Source organism: Oxyura jamaicensis, chromosome 2 (assembly GCF_011077185.1).
Source record: "Oxyura jamaicensis isolate SHBP4307 breed ruddy duck chromosome 2, BPBGC_Ojam_1.0, whole genome shotgun sequence".
Classification (NCBI taxonomy): domain Eukaryota; kingdom Metazoa; phylum Chordata; class Aves; order Anseriformes; family Anatidae; genus Oxyura; species Oxyura jamaicensis.
In genome coordinates this window covers 17,818,858-17,844,219 of record NC_048894.1, presented here as the reverse complement: position 1 = coordinate 17,844,219, position 25,362 = coordinate 17,818,858, and the positions used below count along the sequence as shown (strand labels likewise).

At 36.8% G+C, this 25,362-nt stretch overlaps 1 protein-coding gene across 2 annotated transcripts in view; it reads left to right on the top strand.

Annotated features, from left to right (window-relative positions):
* Positions 1-25,362, top strand: part of GPR158 (G protein-coupled receptor 158) — a 194,212-nt gene that overhangs the window by 108,987 nt on the left and 59,863 nt on the right. For both annotated transcript variants that reach the window (XM_035316265.1, XM_035316264.1), the window contains exon 5: positions 2,922-2,990. In XM_035316265.1, coding sequence (XP_035172156.1) covers positions 2,922-2,990 — 69 coding nt within the window. The remainder of the gene's footprint in view (positions 1-2,921; positions 2,991-25,362) is intronic.

Genomic DNA, 25,362 nt, shown 5'->3' with positions numbered 1-25,362 from the left:
AAAAGACTTATTTATAAAAGGATGTTCATACAGAAGCTGTTTGAAGAACAATTTTTAAAGAACGTTTTCATCTTCTCTATGTGACACCCATTTCACCTACTTTCTCAGTCATTCTGTCATATAGAGATGCATAGTATAAAATGAAGAAAAAAAAAAAGCTTCCTCTGAGTTTGAGTGTTGAGTGATAGTGGGAGACATGAATTCACTGACCTCTGCTAGGGTCTTGTATGGTAGTGGGCAAGCCCCCTCTGCATTAATTCGCAGTGAGTAAAGTGGTGGTGTCTTAGAAAGATGTGAAGAAAACTATATCAAGATGTGTAGAGTCAGGACCACATAAGGCATCTTCTGGACATGGTCCTATATACTACTTGTTATACTTATGAGGTAATGATCAGAATTTACATCACAAAGTGGGAAATGGTATTGGAGGCAGATTTTAACCTTTTCTAATCTTTCTAATCTTTTCTTCCTTGTGTACTTCACAGAAGTTTTACGTCTTGCTCAGGCTAAAGTTATGTGTTCATTAGAAATGAGAACTAAGTCGTGCTGTCATTTATAGTTAGTAAAATATATGCAATTTCTGTTCTACATGTCAAAGAAGTGTGCACAATCCATTAACTTCAAACATAAAAGCCATAAAATAATTGAGAGTTTAGTCACTTCTTAATTAAAATAACATGAAAGCATTCTATTTAATGGCTTCATAACTGGCACCTAAACATTTACTTCCAGCTTTTTGGTTTCATATTGGATCAGAACAAAAGTGTCTGCAGAAAGCAGTCTTGAAAAATTGTCTAGAGGTATTGATTTTTACAGTGTCATTTGAATAAGTTGAATGTATACCTGAATACATAAATGAGAATACATAAGTAATTTTAATACAGCAACCATAAAAGATAATATCATCCATTTGTTTTCTGTTTATAGTTTTGGGACGCTCATAAAAAAATAAACATATTGCGAATACAGAATCAATGGGTTTTGTTTTGGACATTTTTTGTCTGTTGATATATATGCTTTGTGTATGTCTCTGGAGCATCCTTGTAGATGAAATGAGGCAGGGCTATTTTGTGAGGAAATGCAGTGTGGGAGTGCTGGACCACCTTTACGTTGGTAGAGTACTGAGTGAGCCCCCCCCTCTATCCAAATGACAGAAATAAATTACATAAAGTGCTAGCTCAATTGAATTTGGTATGTCACTGTTAGATTGGGTTGTGTGAGCCTAAAAAACTTACAGTGGCATTTCAGTTACTCATTGTCTAGCTCTTTGCATTTGGGATTAAGCTTACACTTTACCCAACATCAAAATATATTAACTGAGAGAGGGAAAGGAAGCACACTTTAATTTGGGTTTTTGAAACAAATGTCTTGCGCTGCAGGAGACCAGTGATGAAAATGTAAATATGGGCTCTGCTTGTGGGTCAATTTTCAAGTTTCTGCAATTGCTATGACAGACATTGCATTCTATTTGGTAGTTTAGCTTTTTGTGGAGCTCTGTTTTGTTTTGCTTTGCTTTTTAGGGAAACTTTTTGTGGAAGCATGTAAGTTCCAGGAAAATGTTGCTATAAATATGTATGTTTCAAGTTCAGGGAGTAATTTTAGACTGTGTTAGCAGAATAGTTTTGTGATCCTTAATATGTAACTCTTACTAAGAAAGTCTAAGGTTCAGATCCATGGGTGACAGAACTCATCATAATGAACTAAAGCTGCACTACAGAAAGCTAAAGAGACATTAGGAAGAACTTTCTAAAAGTGGAGATTAGGAATAGGAAAGCACACATGCACTTTTCTTTCTGGCAAAAAGATCATCAAAAAAAATCCACCAGTTTTTGCAAGTCAAAACTGGACTCCAGGGCACCAAAAATTTGTCTGTAAATCTACTCACATAGGGCTTTTTTTTTTTTTTTTTCTCATGATTGCTTTACTAATAATAGATAAACTTCTCCCATCTAAACCCATTAGAGAGAGTACCACAGACCATTGATTCCAGTCCATGAGAGGATTTTATGATGGGAGATGGTTGAAATTGCATGAAATGCATGATTTTTCAAAAGATTTTTGGCAAAGCCTCTTTTGCTGTCTTAGCTACGTTGCTTGCAGTCAGGAAAGCGCTGCCTTCATCCAGAATAGTGAATGAAAGACGGTCTCAGAGGAAGGAGGTAGCTAAAGAAATGGAAAGCAGCGTTGATCTTTTGTCTTTAAGATAAGGTGCAGATGCACTATACATAAATCATCAAACTTACTGGAATAATCTTTATATTAAGGAAAGTAATTATTTTTTATTTTATTTTAAAATGGAAGAAAACTATGATGGAGACTGCATTAGAATCGGTAAGGAAATGGCACAATATTTTACAATCCTGACAAGTTAATATCTAAATCAACATCTGTACAAAATTTCCAAGGAAAATAAAGGTGCTTTCAATCTAAGAGTACATTCTGTATTCAGTAAAATTGTAGATTATTTATACATACTGTGGAAGCCAAGTCATCAATATTAAATAGGCAGGTCAAAATGTTCAAAGGGCTTCTTGAAATTTAAATAGTACAGAACAAATTCTGCAGTTAAATTCATATCTATAATTTACATGATCTGTAATTCTTCACAACTGAGAGCCATTTTAGCAGTTTGAAAATGTATCCAGGTAATGTGTTGAATAATATTTAACATAGGATTGAGTGATTTTTGAAATTGGATTTTGTAAAACACAGCTATTGTAATGGGCTGGTGAATTAAAGAATGTGGAGCATGACAACATGATAGACAGCTTAATACTGTGCTAATAAGCATTACTATGGAAGCATTATACTGGTGGAATTGAAGGTGCCTTTTGCAAAGAACTCAGCATCTAAACTGCACACAGAATTTTCTAATATTTTGTATTTTTTTTATTTTTTTTTTCTGTTTGTTTGTTTCCTAGAGTATCAGGGCTTCAGGGCTGGTGCTGTTGGAAACCATTCTTTTTGGATCACTTCTTCTGTACTTTCCAGTAAGTCAAAATGAATTTTTTTTGGGAAAATGATATCCTTGCCAACATTTAAAAACATTGCATGAATCACACTGGTAACAAATGTGGTTATCAAAATTAGTTTTGTAATGATTAATCTAATGTGTTTAATAAAATGTGCTATGTTCTGTAAATATTCTTAAGAACACTTGGATGTTTTACTGTATTTGAAGAAATTCTCCATCTTTGGTTGAAGAACATTTCAGGTTTTTGTTTGTTTGTTTTTTGTTTTTGTGTGTGTGTGTGTGTGTTCTGGGCTAAACTGAGTTTTAGCCTTGAAAGTAGATACCTCGCTGCTCTGCTAGGGGAAAAAATGTACACGGTATGTAAAAGAAAGACACTGATTATACTATATATTTCTTGGGAACGCAGTACAAGGGAGGGTGATTATTTTAGTGTATTATTGCTGGTATATATTTCAGTAAGCGTTTCTCAGGCCTCATAACATCTTCAATACCAGGTATTTGGGAAAATGTGATGGTATTATCCATTTAAATGGGAAAAAAAAGTGATTTCACATTCACACAAGGAATGTATCACAGAACTCCATGAAATATATATACTTTATTTTTTCAGAAATCCCCCACTGAACTCATAAACCCAAGATAAAGCCTAGATAAACCAAGGCATCAAAGAAGTGAAGTGAACAGAAAGTGTACAGATCAGGAGACAGAAGCAAAGATGTAGTTATGGATTGTTTTAAAACAAGTTCTCTTTTCCTCAGTAGTAAGAATCTTCTGTGCTTTTACAGAGAGTTACTGAGTGACTACTGGAAGACAAAACTCCTTAGTGGTTGCAGAACAAATAGCGAACAAACTGTAGCAGAATGAAGTGTGAAGAATGCTGTAATAAACACAAATCCTGGTGGAATTTTTATGCATTATTTTTTGAATTGTGTTGGCCTTTCAAGTTCTAAAGAAAAATGTGTTCATTTCTTGGATGGTTTTATGTGTCTTTTCATCCTTGACTTTGCAGGTGTCAGGAAGAAAGAAGTTTTGTTTTTTCCATATTGTACAAATGCTTTTTTGTACACTTGCATTGCCTCTCCCCTGGGTTTCCAGAGCTCCCTTCACATTCTTTTCCAGTGAGAAGAACAGGAAGGCCACGCACTGTTCCATCAACTGGTATAGAAATGGTGTATATCGTGTAAGGAAATTCATGCCATAAAGCATAATATAGGGGATTTCCTTTCCATGGCTGTCCTCTCTTGCTTTCCCAGAGAGCCATGGAGCCATGTCTTCCCAAGGCAGAGGCTCTATCAGAACCAGTTGGTGTTTGTACCACATTGGCTCCAAAGTTTGCCAAAAGCCTGATTATAGCTCTTGTTGTGCTGTGTCTGCAGTCTGCTCACCTGTGACTGGTTCTTCAGCATCTGTCCCAGTTCTTGTCTTGATCCTCTGACCGTTGTCTTCCAGAAAGGACAAATGTCCTCTGGTGGCTGGCTGTCTTCAGGTGTTAGGAGCTCAGCATCAGAGAAGCTTAGATAATGGCAATGGAGTTTACTGGCAGCAGTTGAAGAAGGATCCTGTTAGATGCAAGAGATGGTCATCCATAACTTTTAAATGCAGAGGGAAAAGAAAGGCAGTGGAGCTGGGAGGGAGCATTAGAAGACCAAAGCCTCCCCACTGTTTTTCACTGATGTTTAAACAACATTTTCCCCCTTTTCATCATTGACATTAACAATGTTAAATGTACAACGTGAAAAATGACAAATTGACATTATCTGAGGAAAAATGTTCTTGATGAGCCTTTATCCCAGGTGGGAGATAAATACTTGACTGGACCTCATCCATCTCTGTGCATCACATATGATATTAAACTGCCCACTGAGAACATGTTCTGTTAGAAACTAAAATGCAAAGGGTACAACTTGACTTCTCTGTTATAGCAGTTTTATGCTCCCACACTCTTTGGTAGGGCTCTCTTTCTTTCATACATAGGTAATTACTCATCGGGTTATTACTCCCACAGGCTGAAAGAAAAGGGAAAGTAATTTTATCATTTCTATTTTAAAGGTCTAAGGGGAGGGACTTAGTGTGGTAATGGAGGTCATATTAATGTTCAGACAGAGAAATTAACCAATTTCACCAGCTGCAAGAATATGGTTTTGTAAAAAAGGAAAACTTAGGCTAATGAAGAAATACCAGGATTGCAATATCCCTGTTCCTCTATTCTGAGGAAGATTTCATCACTTTCTGATCCAGGGCAAGAAAATTGAACAATAAATGTGTGAAGTGTGAGAGCACATATAAAACTTAGCCAGAGAGGTCCATTATATCATCTTTAAGAAAGAAAAGACTGCATTTCTGCAAGGTATGAATTATGGGGTGTGGGTCCTTGAAATGGGAACTCCTGACATTTTGCTGTACGTGAATACCATCTAAATGTGCTCACCTGCATCTTGTTTGGAAAAAGGAGCACAAAGCAGAGCAAGATGGAGTGGGAAAGAAAACCTGAGCTCTGAACTACAAGTCTTGTTGGCACTATCTGACATTCACACAAATGTTCATTCAAAGAGTGTAGTTTATGGATTATGATATTTGTTATGTCACATACATGCAGAGCAGGTCTTCATTTTTCTGGGTCGTATGCATTGTTTATTTACCTCTTCCCATTGTTTGGTGTTTTTATTTGTTTCTGAGAATAATTGGGAATATTTGTTATTCTGTGATGTTAAAAATGTAGTAACATGCACACGAAGGTAGATTTGATTTACCTATGTGAATTGGTCTTCATTTTATGAGAGGAATACATTAGAGATTTAGGAGTAATTAATGTAAGACCCAGGCACAGACTGGACAAGGAGTGGCTGGGGAGCAGCTCAGCAGGAGGACCTGGGAGTACTGGCTGGCAGCAGGCTCACCATGAGCCAGCGGTGTGCCCTGGCAGCCGAAAGGGGAGGGCAAACCCCATTTTGGGGTACCGTAAAGACAGCATGGGCAGACTGTCAGAAGCAGTGATTCTCCTGCTGTATTTAGTTAGCGCTGGTGCAGCCTCACCTTGAATACTATGTGGAGGAACAGCATAAAGCTGTGCCAGTTGAGGGTCAGATCAGATACAAAGTAAAATTTCTTTACCATGAGGGTGGTCAAACACTGGAAGAGGCTTCCTAGTGAGGTGGTTGGTGCCCCAAGCCTAACAGTATTCAAGAGGCATTTGGATAATGCCTTCATTAAGATTCTTTAACTTTTGGTTAACCCTGAAGTGGTCAGGCAGTTGGACTTAATGATCTTTGTAGGTTCTTTCCAACTGTTCTGCTCTGTTCTGTTCTTATCTAATATAAACCTCTCCTTTTATACACCCTAAATAAGCATGTTCAAATATGTTTTCCACAGCTGACATGAGATGCAAGTTAAAATATGAAGTGAAGTTCACCAGTTTGGGCCAGACACCACTGCAGCATGGTGTTTCTGTTTAACATAATGCTTTTTTTCTTTTTGTTCCATCTCTTCTTCTATTGTGACTTGGAAGGCAAAACTGAAAAACTCAACTTTCATGCTCAAATAAGTGCAGAATTAAAAAGCTTGTGTTAGTGCGTATACAATGTAAAGAGAAAATGACAGCATTTCAATTCTAAATAACTCAAATCTCTGTTCATTTAAGGATTCAATGCAAAATCACATTCTCATTTAAAAATGAAAATTTCCACTTAGATTTTCTCCACAAAATTCCTTAAGTCTTCTATATCTTTACTCTCCACTCCCCTGTGCTTTCCTAGTTCTTTTTCTTTATTCGTTCACCCAGTCTGTCTTAGATTGCTTTGAGAGCCTTCAGCATACCAATTTTGCTGTGTCCGGAAGAGCTTTATTGCATCTCTGCCTTTCCCTACCCTCCAATTAAATGGAAACCAAAACCTGCTTTGTTTTATCGCTTAATTTCGTTCACTAATTGTTACTGTTTACATGTCTACATGCTGTAATCTATTCATAGTGTAGAGTCATTAATTGAAAAATAGTATCACCAGCCAGCTGCCTTTGGTGAGAAAAACAGCTGTTATAATGCCCTTAGAACCAAACAGGGAGTGCAAATGATGGTCTCCACCAAAATTTATAATTCAAATTCTGCTATGTTGATAACAACACACTGATCTTTCCTGAATTATAAAAAGGCAGAGGAGCTCTGTCTATTACAAATGCATGGTTGCTGGGCAGCTGTCATTTCTGAGGCTCTAATTTCTTACATTTCTGTAGTTCTCACAGTATCATCTCTGACTTTCCTTTAATTAGTCTTTCCAGTTATTGATAGACCTCCTCCAAATGAATGCTGTACTCTCTAATCGATTTTCATTATATTTCTTTGTTCCTAGATTTTGAAGAGGGGGCCAAAACCTGAATGTCTTTTTCAATACTCTCTTATCTTCTACACTTGGCATCTGAAGGGAGGTTTCTCATTACTTTCCTTTTCCAGAAATACCGTGATGAAACTTTTAGACCTTTCCTAGCTCCAATCTTGCTAATAATTTTATCAGGTTGCATAAAAATATTGTAAGTATTACAATATTTTAATAGATCAACCTGTTAATTGTATTAGGGGTGAGATAGCTGATTTTAGATAACTGTAATGGACACAGTTTGGAGAACAGGAAATTCTGGTTAGATACCAGGAAATACTTTTTCACTATGAGGGTGGTCAAGTACTGGAACACGTTACCCATATTAGTTGTGGAATATCCATCCTTGGAAGTATCAGGATGACTGGGCACAGCCCTGAGCAACCTGACCTAATTAGATCTGCTTTGAGCAGGGAGTTGGACTAGATGACTTAGAATCAGAGGGTCATTAAGGTTGGAAGAGACCTCCAAGATCATCTGGACCAACCATCACCCTACCACCAATGTCACCCACTAAAAACCATGTCCCTAAACACCATGTCCAAACTTTCCTTAAACACCCCCAGGGATGGTGATTCCCCCACCTCCCTGGGCAACCGGTTCCAATGCCTGAGAAGAAATGTCTCCTAATTTCCAATTTAAACCTCTCCTGGTGCAACTTGAGTCCATTCCCTCTAGTCCTATCACTAGTTATCTGCGAGAAGAGGCCGACCCCCAGCTCCCCACAGCTTCCTTTCAGGCAGCTGTAGAGAGCAGTAAGGTCTCCACTGAGCCTCCTCTTCCCCATACTGAACAACCCCGGTTCCCTCAGCTGTTCCTCACAGGATTTGTGTTCCAGGCCCTTCATCAGCTTCGTAGCCCTTCTGCAGGTTCCTAGCAACCTAAATTATTATATTGTTTGTAATGTATGTATCCATAGCTGAAAAAAAATAGCCAATGCTCACCAAGTAGATGGTGGTGAGAAATTGGGCCTTTTACAACTCATTTTAGACTTCAGCTTGAGGATTAGGTGAATCATGGTCTAGGCTCCGTTGACTATAAAGGAATCCTGGGACTGCTGTATTACAATACTGTAATATTTACAATGTTTATCGAATGCTTTGAATGGTGAAGAATTCCACCCAGGCAACTGTGGGTTATCTGATATATTAAACATTTTCCGTAATGTTAGTGTAATTAAACTGAAACTCTAGAATGCACTCCAAAATCCATGCAATATTATGTTATCTTTTCTACAGCCAATGATAACAGTTAGTGGGTACCACAATGCAAAGAGGCAGGGAATAATTTCTTCTCCATGTTCTTGATATAGCAGAAAAGAGGCACTGGGTTTAAAATCTAGCAAGTGAAAGTTATGTTACACAGTGAGGCAGCGACTTTATAATAGTGAGGTTAGTTAGACCATAAGATGGATTAGTTGAAGGGGCTGTAGAGCATCTTTTTAAAGATTGTTGGGATTTTTCCCTTCAGATTTCTCTTCTTTTGGCTCAAAAATCCAAATTTGTTGTCTTTCCTGCTGTCTGTTGTTTTTCCAAACCTCTCATTATAGCAAAGCAGCATTGGTTTCTGTTTAGGGAAATGGAGATGCTGAGGTGCAATTCATTGACACTTATGAAGCAGGTCAGTAGTGAAGCCTGGAATAAACTCTTTACACTCAGATAACTTGATGCATGTAGTAGGTATTAGGAACTGTTTCAGGGACTGTGCGACTCCCTCCTTCACACTCAAGCTAGAGTGACCTATCCTTGAGTGTTATGAGATTGAATAGGAAGTGGGGAGTAGTGTAATATAGATGTGGATGTGAGCTTTTTTCCCTCAAATCATCTGTATGTACATTAGTACAGGAAAAGTGAGTCATGAATGTTGTTGGGTTAAGCCTGTGGTAGCTCTGTTAGTCATAGCCCTGAGCAGAGCAACAAGGTCACCGGAGAGCTCAGTTTTTGATATTAATGAATGTGAAAATGGAATAATGTGTAATGCTTTTATGCATTTGTCCCTCAAGTATGCCTAGAAGTGATCCATTACAAGAGCTCAGTGACTGTTTATTTATTCTTTACAAGTTGTTCACTGAGGCCAACTGAAAGATGTTGCCTTTTTCACATTCAGCACTGCTCATGCTGATACATTGGGGCAAATCTCAGGCTTTAAGTTCCCTCTCATACCTCAGGTGTTTTAGCTTGATTATTTTTCAGTATATAGCTACATCCTCTTTACTCATAAAATAGTTTTTAAAGCTCTTACAATGAACATGCGTCATTTTTTTTTCTTGTTTCACAGTAGCTAAATAATAGTATTCATGCCACTTAAGTCTATGGGCACAATGTAGCTCTCTGCTCTGGGATGATCACCACAAATTTCCCTAGTACTCTAGAAAAGGGTCTTCCTGTTTTACTTGGATCATAGCAGGTTAAAAGTCCAGCCAAAGGAAACGGCAGATTTAAAATACCATGTTGTGAGGATTTTATATGTAAATTGTCTTGCTTGGGCAGAGAAGTGAGGGAACCAGGCAGAGGTCTGCAATAGTCTTTTGGTGTTACTGACAGACGAACGTATTTTTTGAAGTTAACATGTAACCAATAAAGCAACAGATTTTTTTGGAGAGACAGATTGTTTTGAATGCAAAAGCCCAAACGAAGCTCGTGCAGTCTCCACATTACAAGCTTTTGCTTCAAATTACAGAGGACTCATAGGCTCTAAGAAGACTTGTGTTCTTGCCCTGAACTTCACTAAGGCAAATGTTTATGGCTCTTTCTACTAACTGGAAGCAGGTGCTGAAGAATTTTTGCTTTTTGAATAACTGCTTTTTGAAATAGCACAAAAACAATATGCAGAAGGTAATAGTTCTTCGTGGTTCTGCTGTCACTAGTCTACATAGCTATCCTAAAAAAATCTGGTACCTACTCTCAGGGATGTAACTAGAAACTGTTTAATATATGTTTATCTACATCTAGACCCGTGATTAGCCACAGCTATATATCTGCATGTAGATAACAAATGTTTGGTGTATTGCAAGTTCAGTAGAGCTATGACATCATGAATGATAGGAAATATACAGGGGGAATTTAGTGAGGAGTCTGTTCTGTGTATTTGTGCTTGTCTGTGTGCTGTGTTCACAGGGTACCTTAGGCTGGAAGGGACCTCAGGAGAGCTGTAGTCCAATGTACTGCTCAAAGCAAGTCAGCAATAATGCCAGCTATTAGACATGGTTTCTAAGGGCTTTATCCAAATAGGTCTTAAAAACATCCAAGGATAGAGATTATCCATCCAGGCAGTGTGCAGGCTTATTGTAAAGTGATGTGGTTGTAGCTTTTGAATCGTGGTAAAATATATGACATTGAACATATAGTGGGTTTTGTAAATGGCAATCTGTAGATAGATCAGTGAAAGCAGAGGTACAAGTGTTACCATTCTTTCATGTCTTGGATTCCCATGCTCATATCTGTGGCACTGGTTGTGATACCAAAACAAAACCCAGTCTCCTCTTCCTGTGCATCCAAAGGTGCAGTATAGGATTGCAAGAGGGCAACGTTATTCTTACAACTCTTGAAATCTTCTTGGAAAACTGAGTTTGAAGGACACATTGTCAGAATCTAGGTTCACTGAATAGCCGTGTGTGTGTGTGTGTGTGTGTGTGTGTGTGTGTGCAGAGGCTTGAAAGCCAGAGAGAGAGGGACGGTAGTTGGTGATCTGGACCAATTGCCACATTGGGTTTTCTTCAGTCTTCTTATGTTAAGTGACTTTTTTGCACTGCTGGACTGTGGGACTTCAGTGTTTCAGTCTTGTCAGCCCTTCATTCATTGTCATTATTCTTGTGGTTAGAGTAGTAAGGCCTTTACTAGTAATGCCACTGTCACTCACATGAGTACAGTGACTTGCATATGTAAGAATTTGTAGGTAAAGACCCAAAGTTAATGCCTTCATTACTTGTCACTTGTATTATTGCTTCAGAGTAGTATAAAAACAGACCACAATTGTGAAAAACAATGCACAGTATTTTGGCAGGGCTTTTTAACTGATGTTAACTATATAACCACGTGCACATGTTAAAAAATCTGCTGCATTTGACAAGTAAAAGTTGTGGGGAGCTGATTTATGATCATAGAATGCATTGACACAGAAATGATCAAAGGGTAAAATGTGGGTAAATTCGTATAGAGGAAAACAATACTGGGAATATTCATAGTATGCTCCTTACTGTTGCCTAGGACCAGGCTATAACAAACCCTTTGTCTTTGCTCTGCTCTCCAAAGTGAATCCATTAGAGGCTTGGCTAGCACTTGGGTGGCAGATCACAGTGCCATAGGCAAGCCAAAGAAATACTGAAAAATACCTCATAGGTAAAAAAAGACAAATAAATAAATCTAATTAGTGAAAGTCCTCACTTTGGCACCTTGTTTCTGATGAATTATAGTTAAAAAAAAAAAAAAAAAAAAGTATTTTTGAAGGATCATGCACATTATTTTATACAACACTTGTTGAATCTCAGCAGTGTATAGAAATGATAGGAACCATTTTTCTCAGGCAAATATTTTAATGATCACACTGTTGACTGGGCAAGTGAACTGAGTCAATATGCACAATGTTTATTTTAGAAAATGCTTAAATTTTACTGTAGTGATTTAAGCATATGAAAAAATCGATACATGAATAAAGGTTCTCATGTATTAATTCATGTATTAGTTCAAAATATAAATTGGACAACATTTACAGAAAAGGTGATGAAAAATAATATACTACCCTTTTATTAAACTGTAAAACTAAAGTCAAGAGTTTTTGATATTATAGATATACCAGGAATGAATTGTGCCAGAAAGGAAAATACTAAAAGCTGCAGTCAACATTAGACATATTCTAAGTAGGACACAGTCCTGATGTCAGAGATTTACCTTCACTAATTAGTTTAGCACCTGAGAAACCTTGTGTTGGTGGGAGATAAATTTCAGTCATTCTTCTTCACTTACCCAAGTGTCTTTCAGTGAAAGGCATGTTTGTATTTTTCCACCAAATGTCTTTTCTCATTGTTTATACATGCTTTCATGCCTAAGACCAAAGGAGCAACAGCTGTGGTCAATGAAAGTCCTGTACATCGTCTTGAAAAATCTTGCTGAACTTCCTCAGTTACATGAAAGCTGGACTCAGCTCTTGTCTGCTTACCTAGTTTAGAGCTGTTGTGATCTGCATTAACAGGAATCTGGAGGAAAATGAAAGCAGAAGCATTTCATGCCTGAGGTAGACTTTGCTTAGATTAACTGATACTACCAAACTGTATCTTAATTGAACTGTATCTCAATGAAATTGAGTGCAATTATAAACCTGTGCTGCCAATGGAAAGGGTGCTGTGATAACCCACTATGCCTTGGAACATGAGGTTGAGATATTGAAGATAAGACAGGTATGATATGTACAGCTGAGTGATAAAACACAGTGTTTTACCTATCAAGTTCCATGTTGCTTGACAGAGCCCTCTGAGTCAAGACAAAGGAAAAGGGAAAGAATCTCCATCTCAAAGCCTGCTCACTGTAAATATTACAGTAGCAGAACTGTGCATTTTTTCTCACTCAGTTTTTCTCCTCAGTCCCTCTTCTTCAACGTGAATGTATTATGAACTTCCTAACCATCTACTTTAAGTGATGATTTAAGTGATGATTTCAGAATGATTAGTGGTCAATGATTAGAAGAGTTGAGAAAGTCAATGTATTACAAAAAAAGAAAGAGAAAAGTTGATGTGTTTAAAATAAATTCTTAAGAAGGGAGATTTCATCCATCAACAATGAGACTGGTCCCATTCAAGTCATTCTGCATGCTGAGAATATAGATAATGCAGATAGTGATACAATGTTTTTTAATACCAACTGCTAAACATTGTTAAGCAATTTCTAGTGTACAGGCAAAATGATTTCATAATTTGTGAAATTTTTACATGGGAAAAATCTTACAGAATTATGATGGTGTTAGTGGAAAGTTTTCATTTCAGCATAGCACTGTAATTGAACTTCTAAACTCTGGAACAAGAGATCTATGGGATTTAAATCAGTGCCCCATAACCACTTATCATCTGATGTAAATAAGAAATTAGCTTTTTAAAAGCTTAAATAACATAAATACTTAAAAGAGCACAAAATTTGCAACATAAAATAGAAGGTGCACTATAAAATGATCCAAACCCATCAGCAAGTACTAGTGTGTAAGATATGCTGTATTTCCTCTAGCTATTATCAAGAATGATGTATTAGAGTCATCTTTGCCAGGGTTAAAAAAAAATGGAGAGTTAGGGTTCAAAAGGTAAAAAGTTCACCATGTAACTGAACTTGATTTCTGAAAATGAAGCATTGAATAGAGTAGCTCCTGGGTCTAAAGCTACATGACACCAAGAAGGGAGAGATTAGCTTTGTGTTCATAGAAATAACGGTAGTACTGGGGACAGAATAAAAAGTGTTCACAAGAATAAGGAATTAGTATTTGCAAGAAACAGCTTTTTGCTGTGTGATGCAAACCTTCTGATTCATTGCGTAGCACTGTATGCTAGGACGACATAGAAAAGCTACAGTATTTTTTACAAACACTGTTTTATTTAAACTATTTCATTTTGAGATCCTCTGCATCTGTAGGACTAAGCATAGATCTGCAAATATATGCAAGTTTTGAGGAAGCTGTTACGGAATATCATGTCCTTCACAGCCAATATAGAGCATCCACATAGTGTTCTTTCTTTGAAATCTGAATCCGAAGTAGACTTCTTATAGTGGCTTGATACAGTACACTAAGTTTTCCATGTTCTTGAGAGAAAAAAAAAAAAAAAAAAAAAAAAAAGAGCCAAGAGAGAAATAAGTCAATTCAATCAAAACTCTATTGGAAATAAATGGCAAGATTTCAAAGGCAAAATGTTTAAAGCAATTCCAAGAACACAGAAAATAAGAGGATGAAATGAGACTTTCTTTCATCACCCACAAAGTTGCAAGTGGAAGAAAATAGCATTTTTACCCAGTTCTCTCACAGTGTATCATTTATTGAGTTTATATTAAATTATTTAGATCATCCACAAGTTTCACTATTCTTTGATGTTAATCTTTAAATAAGCCAGGGTGCAAAAGCTCTTAGCTTTATTGCATATTGTTTGGTAAGCTAAAGCAATGTAATAAAGAGAAGAAGGAAAGGATAATAGTCAGAAAACAGAATAGAGAACTTTGAGTTAAAACACAATCGAAAGTCTAACATAGCAACAGGAAAATTAATAAAAAATAGAGTAACTAAATACTATAGAAATGAAAACAAGATGGAAATGACATCTTGTACCTTAATACAGTGCTGATTTTTCTTTCATTGTCACAATAACATGTTACAGAAGGTATCTGTAAACCCAAAGACTGTACATTATGTGCTTGTTCTTTGCTTTCTTTGCTTGCATAGATACAGTTATTTCCCACTGCTCCTTGCAAGCTTTCTTCTCCTCTCCTGAACCACCACTTACATAATTGTAAAAGATAAATTTTTTATACTTTCTTTGTGCTTCCACTGTATTGACATGTGGTTTCTCCTCTCATATTTAAATTATAAACTCCTTGGTCCAGGGTTGTTTGACTTAGCTGTGCTTTGCAAAGCAGGGTCCTGATCAATGAATAAGAATCACATTACAAATGGCTGTTACTAATAATAACAATTAAAGTGTTTAAAAATATTTTATTAAAGGTGTGAGGAAGGACACGTTTGATGGTAAATTTCTTATCCTCCCAAAGGTCTGGTAATATGTAATTATTTTTATACTGCTAGAGAAGTTAGGTGTACTTTCAGAAAGATCTGAGAATATTTGTTTTAGGCTTGAGAAGATTAAACCATAAAAATACTAACAGAAAAAGGCCAGATTCCAGTTCCAGAAGGACTGTATTTCAGATGTACTCTACTAAGTTCTATGGAGCTGCACCCAACTTGCACGATGAGAAGTTAGATACTAAACAAAGCAGTGAGGAATACCGGAGTAAGAAGAAAATCCACCACTCCCACTTGAGAGCCTTAACCTGCAGTTATCAGTAAAGCTTAAGTCTTGAAGTTAAAGTAATTCCTCAAATGTCTTAGCTCCCTTGGTGAGAAAGCATTACCTGTTACTTGCCTTTTTTCCTCTTACGTCTTGCAGACAGTAGAAAATCCTCGCTTTGTATGTCCAGTGTGAGAAAGGCTTGTGGGTAGCCAAAAAGCAGTTACAAGTATACCCGCAGAGCTGCAAAACATAGCCATAACATCCATATACATTAATTCTGACCTTTCTGGGTGCATCAGATGGGTGGACATGTGCAGATCCACCGTGAATGCAGCATGTTCACCATATCCTGATATGGAGAAATCTCCTGGATATGGAGAAAATTTCTCCTGGATATGGAGAAATCCCTGTGCTTTGTGGTGGAGAAAATTATGGTAGGAATCTGTCATAAGAAACTGTAGCCTCTGCTACTATAGTAGCTGAGTTCCAATAAGGCAGCAGCACGTTGCCACTGCAGACATTCACTGTTTGAGAGCATACTACAACCAATTTGGGTTCTCCTTTGTGTGTATGAAGTGTGGTGCATTTTTGGAGAAAGGGTCGTCTTCGGTTCTTGGTTTGGCTTTTTTTTTTTTTTTTTTTTTTTTTCTGATAAGAGCATACTTTTACAACTTTTCTTGTGTGATCAAGACTTCTTTGGCCATTTTCACTGAAAGGAATTAATACTGTTATCTGTATGTTCAGTAGGTAGATTTTGTATAGCATATGCTGGTACGCATACAGACTTCAATGACATTCACGAAAAAGGAGTTTTGTTGTCATATGGAAGTCCTTTCCACTTTTCCTTCAAGTATTGTATCTTGTTCAGACTTTTGATCTTCCTTCCAAATTTGTGATTTTTCTGTAGGAAAAATGTTAAAATATCCACTATTTTTAAATTAGCCTGTAGCTTTGATCTTCAGATCTCTTCTTCATGACAATTCAAGCATGCAAGTTGTCAGATTAGTCAGAGTCCAAAATAATTTTATATGTTACAGTAGTATATTATTACATCTGCTAGTGTTTAGTTTGTTAACTAGCCTAATCCTTCTCAAATATAATGTTTATTGGGGTACAGAGCAAGTATCCTTAATGTTCACTCTCTTAAGCTCCTAATCTGAAATCACCAGCATGCTGAATCATTGAAATGCTGTTTTGAAACTCTTTGGCAGAGTTTCCTGGCCCATGCAGTCAGCTGATCCTTTTTTTCTCTCTTTATTGATGGCATTGTCTTGAAATCTATAAAGAGCTAATCTGCAAAAATCTGTGTACTGGGTTATTTAGTTAGCTATTTATATCCATATTTATTAAACTTGTATCTACTTTCCAAGCCTCAAGGCATATTTACATCTTTGAAATCATAATCCAAATAAGTTACTGCCATTGTAGCAGGCAATCTATATTCAAGTACCATTGTAGCAGGCAATCTGTATTCAAGTAATCACCAGTCATTGCTACAAAAGAGAAGGCAGAATGCTGCCATAACAAGTTTTTTTAAACCCTAAGTGTATCAACCATTAATTCAACATTTGCACTGTTATGCACATATGCTCCATTTTATGAAGGCCCGGGGATTTTGGAAGATAGCTGAATCAGAAAGTACCATAAATGCCTACAGTATAAATCTTAAATTAGTAGATTTAGTAACATATATTCATTTGCTAATTATGTTGGTAACATAAAGGTCTCTGCCAATTTCAGATGTCACCAAGAATATTAAAAAAGTCTAAATTAGATTTTTAGCTGTTCTTTTTGTGACTGTTCTGGAACCAAAAGACACAGAACACTGCTAGGTTTACAGGCAAAAAGACCTGATCTGTTTTGACCCCAACCCTGAGCTGACTTCGTTACTGCTGTTGGTTGTGGGAATAACACAAAAATAACAAGCACTTCTTCTCTTAGACATGATATCTTCTCTATTTAGGGTAAGCATCATCAATATATACTACATTTGGAAAAGATATCTCCAGTATATTAGGCTTTCCTCAAGTGTCTAGTAACGCTGCTAACCTGATAACATCAAACCTTTTCAAATAATGTACTCATTTCTGTTTTGACTCTCCAGTGTATACAGCAGACATCAGAGGTGATCAAGAACTTGTAGACTTGAAATTAATTTCATAGGAGATAACTAATCAGATTTTCATACCATAATCAGAATGTATTATAGTTTATATTATGACAAAACCCCCGACACTGTTCAGATGAAACAAACAAGCAAGTTGATGGAGGATGAGTTATTGAGAAGACAGTAAATTTGGGAAAAGTCATTTTGTGTTACTTTCAACAAATCTAAAAAAAATAAATGTGGAACCTTTACCCAAATTCAAGTAAGGTTTAATTTTAACTGATTGAGAAGTAGGTTAGAAAACAGGAGAAAAGAAAGTTGAAACTGATCTGTGTACTGAGTACACTGTTAAGTCTAGAGACCATGGCAGACTTTCTTCAGATTTTGTGGTCAGCTAAGCAAATTCAAATAACTTTTTTTTTTTTTTTTTTTTCCCTCTATGCATGTCTTTCCTATAGTGTATTAAATACTGTACTGTAACACAGGGCAGTCTGCTAGGTTCATTTCCTTAGACAGTCTGAAGTAATGCATTTTTCTCAGACATGTCACAAACAATCCTGTCAAATTTTGCCTGAATGAGTTAGTTTTAAATCATAAATAGTTGTGATATATATATAGTGAGTGTTCAAGAACCTTGAAGAAAAGGGAGGTCATGGCCTTCTGAGTACTGCCAGCACCTCCTGTAAGTGCAGGTCTGTACATATTTGTTCTGGCCAGTCTCAGGTATTGGGTATTATATTACATACATGGGTATTTTATCTCCTTGCTGTCTATCTTTCTAACCATCTATTTTACCAGCCTGGCTCCTGTTTAATAATAGTAATAATAATAATAATAAATTATCATTAAATGCAGAGGACCGCCTAGCAACAAAACACAGCAGAATCTGTCCATCATGGTAGAGGGAGGACCTTTTCTTTGATAAATTGTTGGACCGTTTGGAGGACACCCCCTGTGCTCAGAAAGGAGTGAAACATTTGAAGAAATTCTCTTTCTGCTGTTTTACGTTGATCTGCTAATGAGTATATTTTGTGGACTGTGCAAGTGAGATGTGTCAGGACTGCAAATAAGAGCTGGAAGAGTGCTATTTCTAAGCTTTATTGTACAGCCACAACAAAAAGCGAGAACTTGGCAGGTACTGGTTTTAGCTATTTTGTACAGTGTTTCAGAAAGGTGGAGACCAAGAAGGTTGAATAGCTGGGCCGTCAGCATAGACTGTTTTCCTAATACAGCTTCAACTTTTAACAGGAAAAGTCTTTTCAGGACTCAGCTTCTGTTGGCATCAGGCATTGCAACTCCAGGTTGCAGCACCTAATTTTTGTGCCTTGACGTCAGTGGGGCCGGTGTACTCCTGATGGTAAAGAGGTGTGTGCTCAGAGCCAGAGAGATAGAAGCTAGCACGCCTGCTTTGGACCTAGCTAAGTCAGGCTGTTGGACATGCAGAAGAGAGAGATTCGTGGTTTGTGATCTTCCTCTCTCAGACAAGCCCTAGATTTTGTGAAGGGGAAGATGCCTTCTTTCACAAAGGCCTGCAGATTTGAGCCCTGTCTTTGGGTGAACCATGCAAACCTTGCCCTTTTTTTTACCAAGTATGGGTGGTAAAATACAACCTATAGTATATAGTTTTTTTACCTAATATCCCACTTGTCAGTATTTTCATTCTTGATGTCACACTTGAGTTAAGCTCCCCCCACTGTCTCAGGAGATACCAACTTCTACCATCTTGACAAAAGGTTTAGCAATAGGGTTTTAAAATATATGAGAAGCATTTTTCAGCCTCTTATGCTGCTATTGCTTCATTTCCATTCTTTCATTAAGCAGTAGAGGGTACAGGTATAAGCACAACATAAATATTAATATTACAGTGTACTAGCGAAGGTATTTTACCTATTGCCAAGGTTACTTAGATGGATGAAGGGGAGAGCTGGTTTCTAATACCTGCTCCAATGAATGTTTAAGTAATACCCAAGCATTATTGATCACCTATGCACAAGATTGATCACAAAATAAATGAAGAACTGAGTAAAAGTTCAGAACAACTGGTACATACCCCTGGAGTACCAAACAAGAAAAGTAATCACTGGAACAGCACAGCTTGAACGTGGTTATTTTACAAATTGACAGCCTTAACTCTCAAGCACTTTCCTAGAAACCTGCTAGTTGTTAAGCTTAATACAGGTGTGTTGCTTTTTCTAATCCTACTGAATTTTTAAAATAATGAAAAAATGGCTCCTCTGAGTTACTTTGTCTTACCCACAATTAATTTATCTACAGTTATTTTACATCTTTGAAATAAAAAACTATTTTAATCACAAAACCCCAAACCCTATGTAAAGAGAAAGCATATTTCAGGAAAACAATCTGCAGGTGCTAGTACTGCTCTGGGTTTTTCAGTTCAAATCTGTAGGGCCTGAAAAGGCTTCATATCATGTGAGAGAGAGGATTTAAGTTTATAATGACAACTGAAAAAAGACATTAAGGATCAAAGATAGGCCCATGAAATGCAACCTTACATCTCAAATGTTTTTGTGGTTTATCTGTTTCTGAAAAAAGAAATTGCCTATGTCAGACAATAAAGAATTCATCAATATGTTTACTTGTGCATTTGCCAATACAGTTTAATGGAAAACCAGAATGCATACAAAGGTTAGCAGATACGATGTTTGGGAGATGAGATGTGCCTATTATCCCTTAGGGATTTTACGGTTATTGATTTTTCAGGTGATGAGCAGCAATACAAATTGTTGAGGTGTAATGAAACTTTGTCTTCCAGAGGAGGAGAATTTATCACCTTTATTTCCCCCCAGTCACTTATTTCAAATTTTGCAACTCTCCTTTCATCTCACTCACATCTTTCCTGCACAATTATAGTTCAAACTTCTCACCAACTACTCGGTGACCTCCACAGACTCCTTAAAGTTTTTCAAGTCCACACACAATTTCCTGAAGATATACTCCGAGATCCATCTCTCCTTTCCACTTAAACTCAGCATTTCCTAGGGGAAGATTTCTGTTCTGATTTGTTGTTCTCTTTAGTTGGTTGCCACCTACATGTGCTGAAGCTTTTGAAGACTGCTCTTTCAGAGTTGAGTGTGCTGTTCTTGTACTATTGAAGAAATATTCCTCCTGAGATCTGTAAATAATCCTTCTTAGGCTTCTCTGAATTTATCCAGGTATGTTGCTGATAGATAGGTTCTGCTGCTACACTAGGGAGCTTCTTTACGGATTGTACTCAGCATGGCTCGTCTGAGATCATTGCTTTTCATTTTAAGATTTTTGCATTTTTCTTCTCTAATGGAACTACCACCTGTCCATTCAGAGCATAGCCCTTGATAGTCTAGTACCTGTGTTACCTTCATTGTCATCTTATTTTTGTGTTTTTGAATTCCTTATTAACTTAAAATCTACAAAACATATGTTGTGTTTTAGGCCCATTTATTTCATCAGTTGAATTCTTTTAAAGGTCTTTACTTCCTTTGAGACCCACAGTTTAAAATAGTAGTAACTGTTAAACTAAGCTAGGTAAAACAAACAAAAATGGCTAAAATTGATTTTTTTTTCTTGTTCCTTGTTCCAGTGCTGTGAATGGTAACTATTACCTAACAATCACCCTGATGAACTAGCACATGATTTCTTTAACCTATTGACTGAAGCTGCTTGTTACATTCAGGTTGGAATCTCATACAGTTTAGCTGTTTTTCTGTTGGGAATGTAGAGATATAGATATTCATACAAGCAGGTGATTAATTTTATATATACAAAACCAGAAGTGCATAAAATGGAAAGGAGATTAGGAAATATTTATGTATGTAGCACTTGCAGAAAAAAAAAAGAAAAAAAATAATAATAAAAAAAAGATTTGATGTTTTATTTACAACTATTCTCTTATAAAGATTTGATGTTTTATTTACAACTATTCTCTTATAAGCAAACACATAACTGTACACACAGAATCAAATTCTGGAACACCACAGTATCATTATTTATCTATAATCTACAGGATCTCAGGGTTTTGTGAAAGCATTGATTTTTGTGCCATCCAAGTTTTTGTTTCTATACTGCTTTTATTAGGAATATTTTCCTCATCAGAAACTCCATGGCAAGTGGAAAAGTAGAACTTGGGTCTCCTGTGACTTATTTGTTCACCTTAACGCAAGGACTTAAGGCTGGTGAGTCAGACTTCTCCAGTTAAGGGTTAAGTGTGCTGCTTAAACCTCATGAAAGCTAGGAAATTCTATCCCTGAAAGAGTAAATGTTACTTATAAGTAGATCTGGCAGTATCTTGCATATGGATGGCGAGGAGTGTAAGGCCCCAGATATCTCTGAATTCAAATTGTTATGCTGAGCTGGGAGTTCTGACCTGAGAGATTAAATAACTTTTCTAAATAATCTAAAACTCCCAGCACTTCTTGGTTAGCAAAAGCTATGGTCAGATGTGTGCTGGATTCTTTACAAACAATAAACCTGCTTTGACAGAATTTATTTCTAGTATGTTTTCAATGGCTTACTGACGATGAAAATAGGAAGACAGGAATTGTGCTCTAGTCTTCATTTGCCTGCACCCTGTAGTCTAAATGCAGTAAGGAGGTGAGAAGCATGTTTCCTTGAAAATGCTCTATCTATAGTGCTTCCAGTGAATCTCAGCTGCACTCTAATAATAGAGGTGATTGTTTTTCTTCTTTTCTTTCCACACTTAAGAACCAGAACGCCACTAATACATCACAGAATGGAAGTTCTGTGAGAAACAAACAAATAAATAAATAAATAAAAGCTAATGAAAATTTGGAGAAGAGTTGTCTTGGGAACATATAAGAAGAAAGGTCTCCTCCATCACTGAGTTCAGTTCCCAGCTCTTTCAGATCACCATGGTATTAATCCCAATAATAAATAAATATCATGTTGGCTTCTCCTTTATTAGGCCACTGTTGAACTACTACTCTGCAGCATCCCTGAGCCATCCATGGGTATCTGATTGCTTACTATGGATTTTTTGTTTCCAGAGAAGAGGACCAATAGCAAATGCGCCTACACTCTGTGCAGAGGAGGGCTGGTTCTGCAGGCTGCTCTGCTCCAGTGCTGCAGGGAGGAGTGGAGCTTCTTTAGAGAGTCTGATATTTTGAATCAATTAGTAATTTAATTTTCTAAATTTCTTTTCATTTCTCTATCATAATAATTTTTCAATATCTGCTCAACACACCATAAATATTTGTCTGGATTTATTCAAAACAAAAATTTTCCTTTTGGCTAGAGCTAAAGAGCCTGAGTGCTCTGTCCCTCTTAGCAATGCCATTTGTCTGCATTTTTTTGAAAGGCAACAATGTTCATATCATTATGATATGAGAAAAGAATTTCAATGGGAAGAGAAATTGTGTTTCTTTTCTATTTCTATTGTTTCTATTATGGAGTGAATTTTGAGTTTGCAGCTGTGGCTGGTTTCTTCTGGACTTTGCTAATTCCATGGAATTTTAATGACATGATATTTTTAAAAGGTTAATGTAGATTTAAGACCAGTGCTATGATAGATCATGCCATCTGAGCTGCTATATGTCACTCATTTTCACGATTTACCCAGTTAACTTCTCTACTGAAGCCAATAGCTGCAGTTTATCTGACACATTTCCCAGACAGGTGTCCACTCTTGATCTGGGAACATAAAGAGGAGGAATGTTCCCACTGCTTCCTCTGGTGGTTTGTTACGCCATGGCCTTTGGCTTGTCCCTGCTGCTGTTCTCACTACAGATACATAAGCTGAAAATGAAAAGTCGATAGTTCCAGCAGTGATGTCTGCAGTAACCTAATCAGCGCTGGCTGGCTGGAGATGTCCAGCTGGTATTTTGTGGAGAGAGGTTCTCTAAATTAATGTCAAAATAAATACCAACAAAAACTTCACTGCAGAGGGTAACAGCCAGTCCTGTGTCCTCCTCTTTGCTGTGGTTTAACAGGATGTTTCAAAGACCTGCTCTGTCCCCATTATCTTTTCCAAGTCACCATCTTAAAACTTGGTGTCAATAAAAGTTTTGCCTGCTCTTGTGAACCTGCCTAAGGTGTAATTCAGAGAGAGCACACAGTCAGGAAGGAGGAGTTCCTAAAGAACTAATTCCATCCAGTAGTGTCCTCTCACAAACTCGGTGTTAAATGCTGCCTGTTAGATTAATATAATCTAACCTGTTAGATTAATATAAGATTTGAACCACTCTTGTAGGAGATAAGGTATTTAAGAACTTTAAATAGCTTCAAGTTTCATTTTTCCCAAATAGAAGTCACTACTTGAAAATGCTCACATAAAACTCTTCTTAGATTTGTAGAGATTTCAGCCCTACTGTAATGAAATGCAAAAGTCTGTGCAGGTCTGTTTCATGACCTGTGTCTTGCATTAAGTATACTTGGCAAGTTGCTCTGAATAATTTAGTCTGTTATATCTTAAGATAGCGGTGGCTCCAGCAAGATTTATTTTAATGTAGACTACTTTACCATTATGTTTTTAAAAGGTTCCTTTTTCTTAAAATCACAGAGGTAGTCTTAGAATGAATTGGTAGATTTTCCTTGTGTTCAGTAAATTATTGTATTGCATGGTGCATTTCTTTATTTATAAAATGAAACTAGTGTACTCTTAACCCTCTTGTTAATATGTGTCAAGTATTTGGCAGTTGACTGTGCTGGATAGATGGCTTTTTCATTTGAGATGTTTCAGCTCCTTAAGATGTTTCTCTTTCTGCTTCTCAGGTGACCAGATATTTGGTAAGAAAAGTTCAGAGTAGTGTATACAATAAGAACATTTTCTATTTTTTTCACATATAAAGTAGGTAAACTAGGACATTTGGTTTACTGTTGTCATCTACCCAAGTGGTATGTCTCAGTAAAAAAAATGCATACGAAGAGATGAAAGAAATCACTGGATTGTAGAAGTTATGTGGTGGAGGGAACATCTAGTTTAGTTACATGATAGTTTGACTTCCTATGATTTTCAACTTCTTTAATTCTGTATTGGTGTGAACAATTTTTGAAACGTGCCTATGCATACATACCTATGCATACATACCTGTTGCCTATATAAAGCATTCTGATTAAATTATTCCTATTTACTTTGCATTATATTTTTTGAACACAAACCCATAAAAAATAAATTACTGAGTGACTAAGAAGTTCAGTTTCTCCTCTACACTTCACTTGTGTTTCTTTTCTCATCCTTAGTATGAACGTGCCTGGAGCCCCTGCTCCTACCTGCTTACCACTCCTTGTGGAATTGTCTCACCTGGTTAATTTTTGCTTTTAGTGTAGCTTCTAACAGTGTGTCAAATAATCTGCACTCAAAAACTGACAATTTGATCAAGAAACCCACATTTTCACATATATTTCAATATTTAATTGGAATGTAATCCAAGGCCTTTGTGCCTAAGTCTTAGAAAGAAGAAACATCAAATAAAAGAGTGCAAGGCTTCTATGTGATCCACACTGTTCTTAACACTTTAAACTCCTCTTTTTGAAGGCAGTGAGCCAGATACTTTTTGAGTAGTTGCTTTTCAGTGAGGTCATAAGCTTTTACCTCCCTGGCTAGCTCCTAAATACCTACAGAATCAGCTCAATTATAATATTTACTGTACAATACGCTGATTTTCTGCTTCCAGGCTGTGTGTGTAACCTACAAACATAAGGATTATTTTTTTTTCCCCAGTGCACATTTAGCTAGATGGATTCTGGAGGGCTTTACAGACAAAATAACTGTTTCTCCTATTAAAAATCTTCATTTAAATAGATTTTAAACTTTCTCTGGTTATGTGTTCAGCCAAGTCCACATCTGTCCTGCTCAGTCTCTGAAGTGCTGAGATCAGACAACTCTCAAACCTTCTGGAAATGACTTCGGAGGCTGTATGGGTTGCTGTTAGGATAACTGTATTAAAGAATGCGAGGCAAATGAATGCATTTTGAGACTATGCATTCAGGTTAG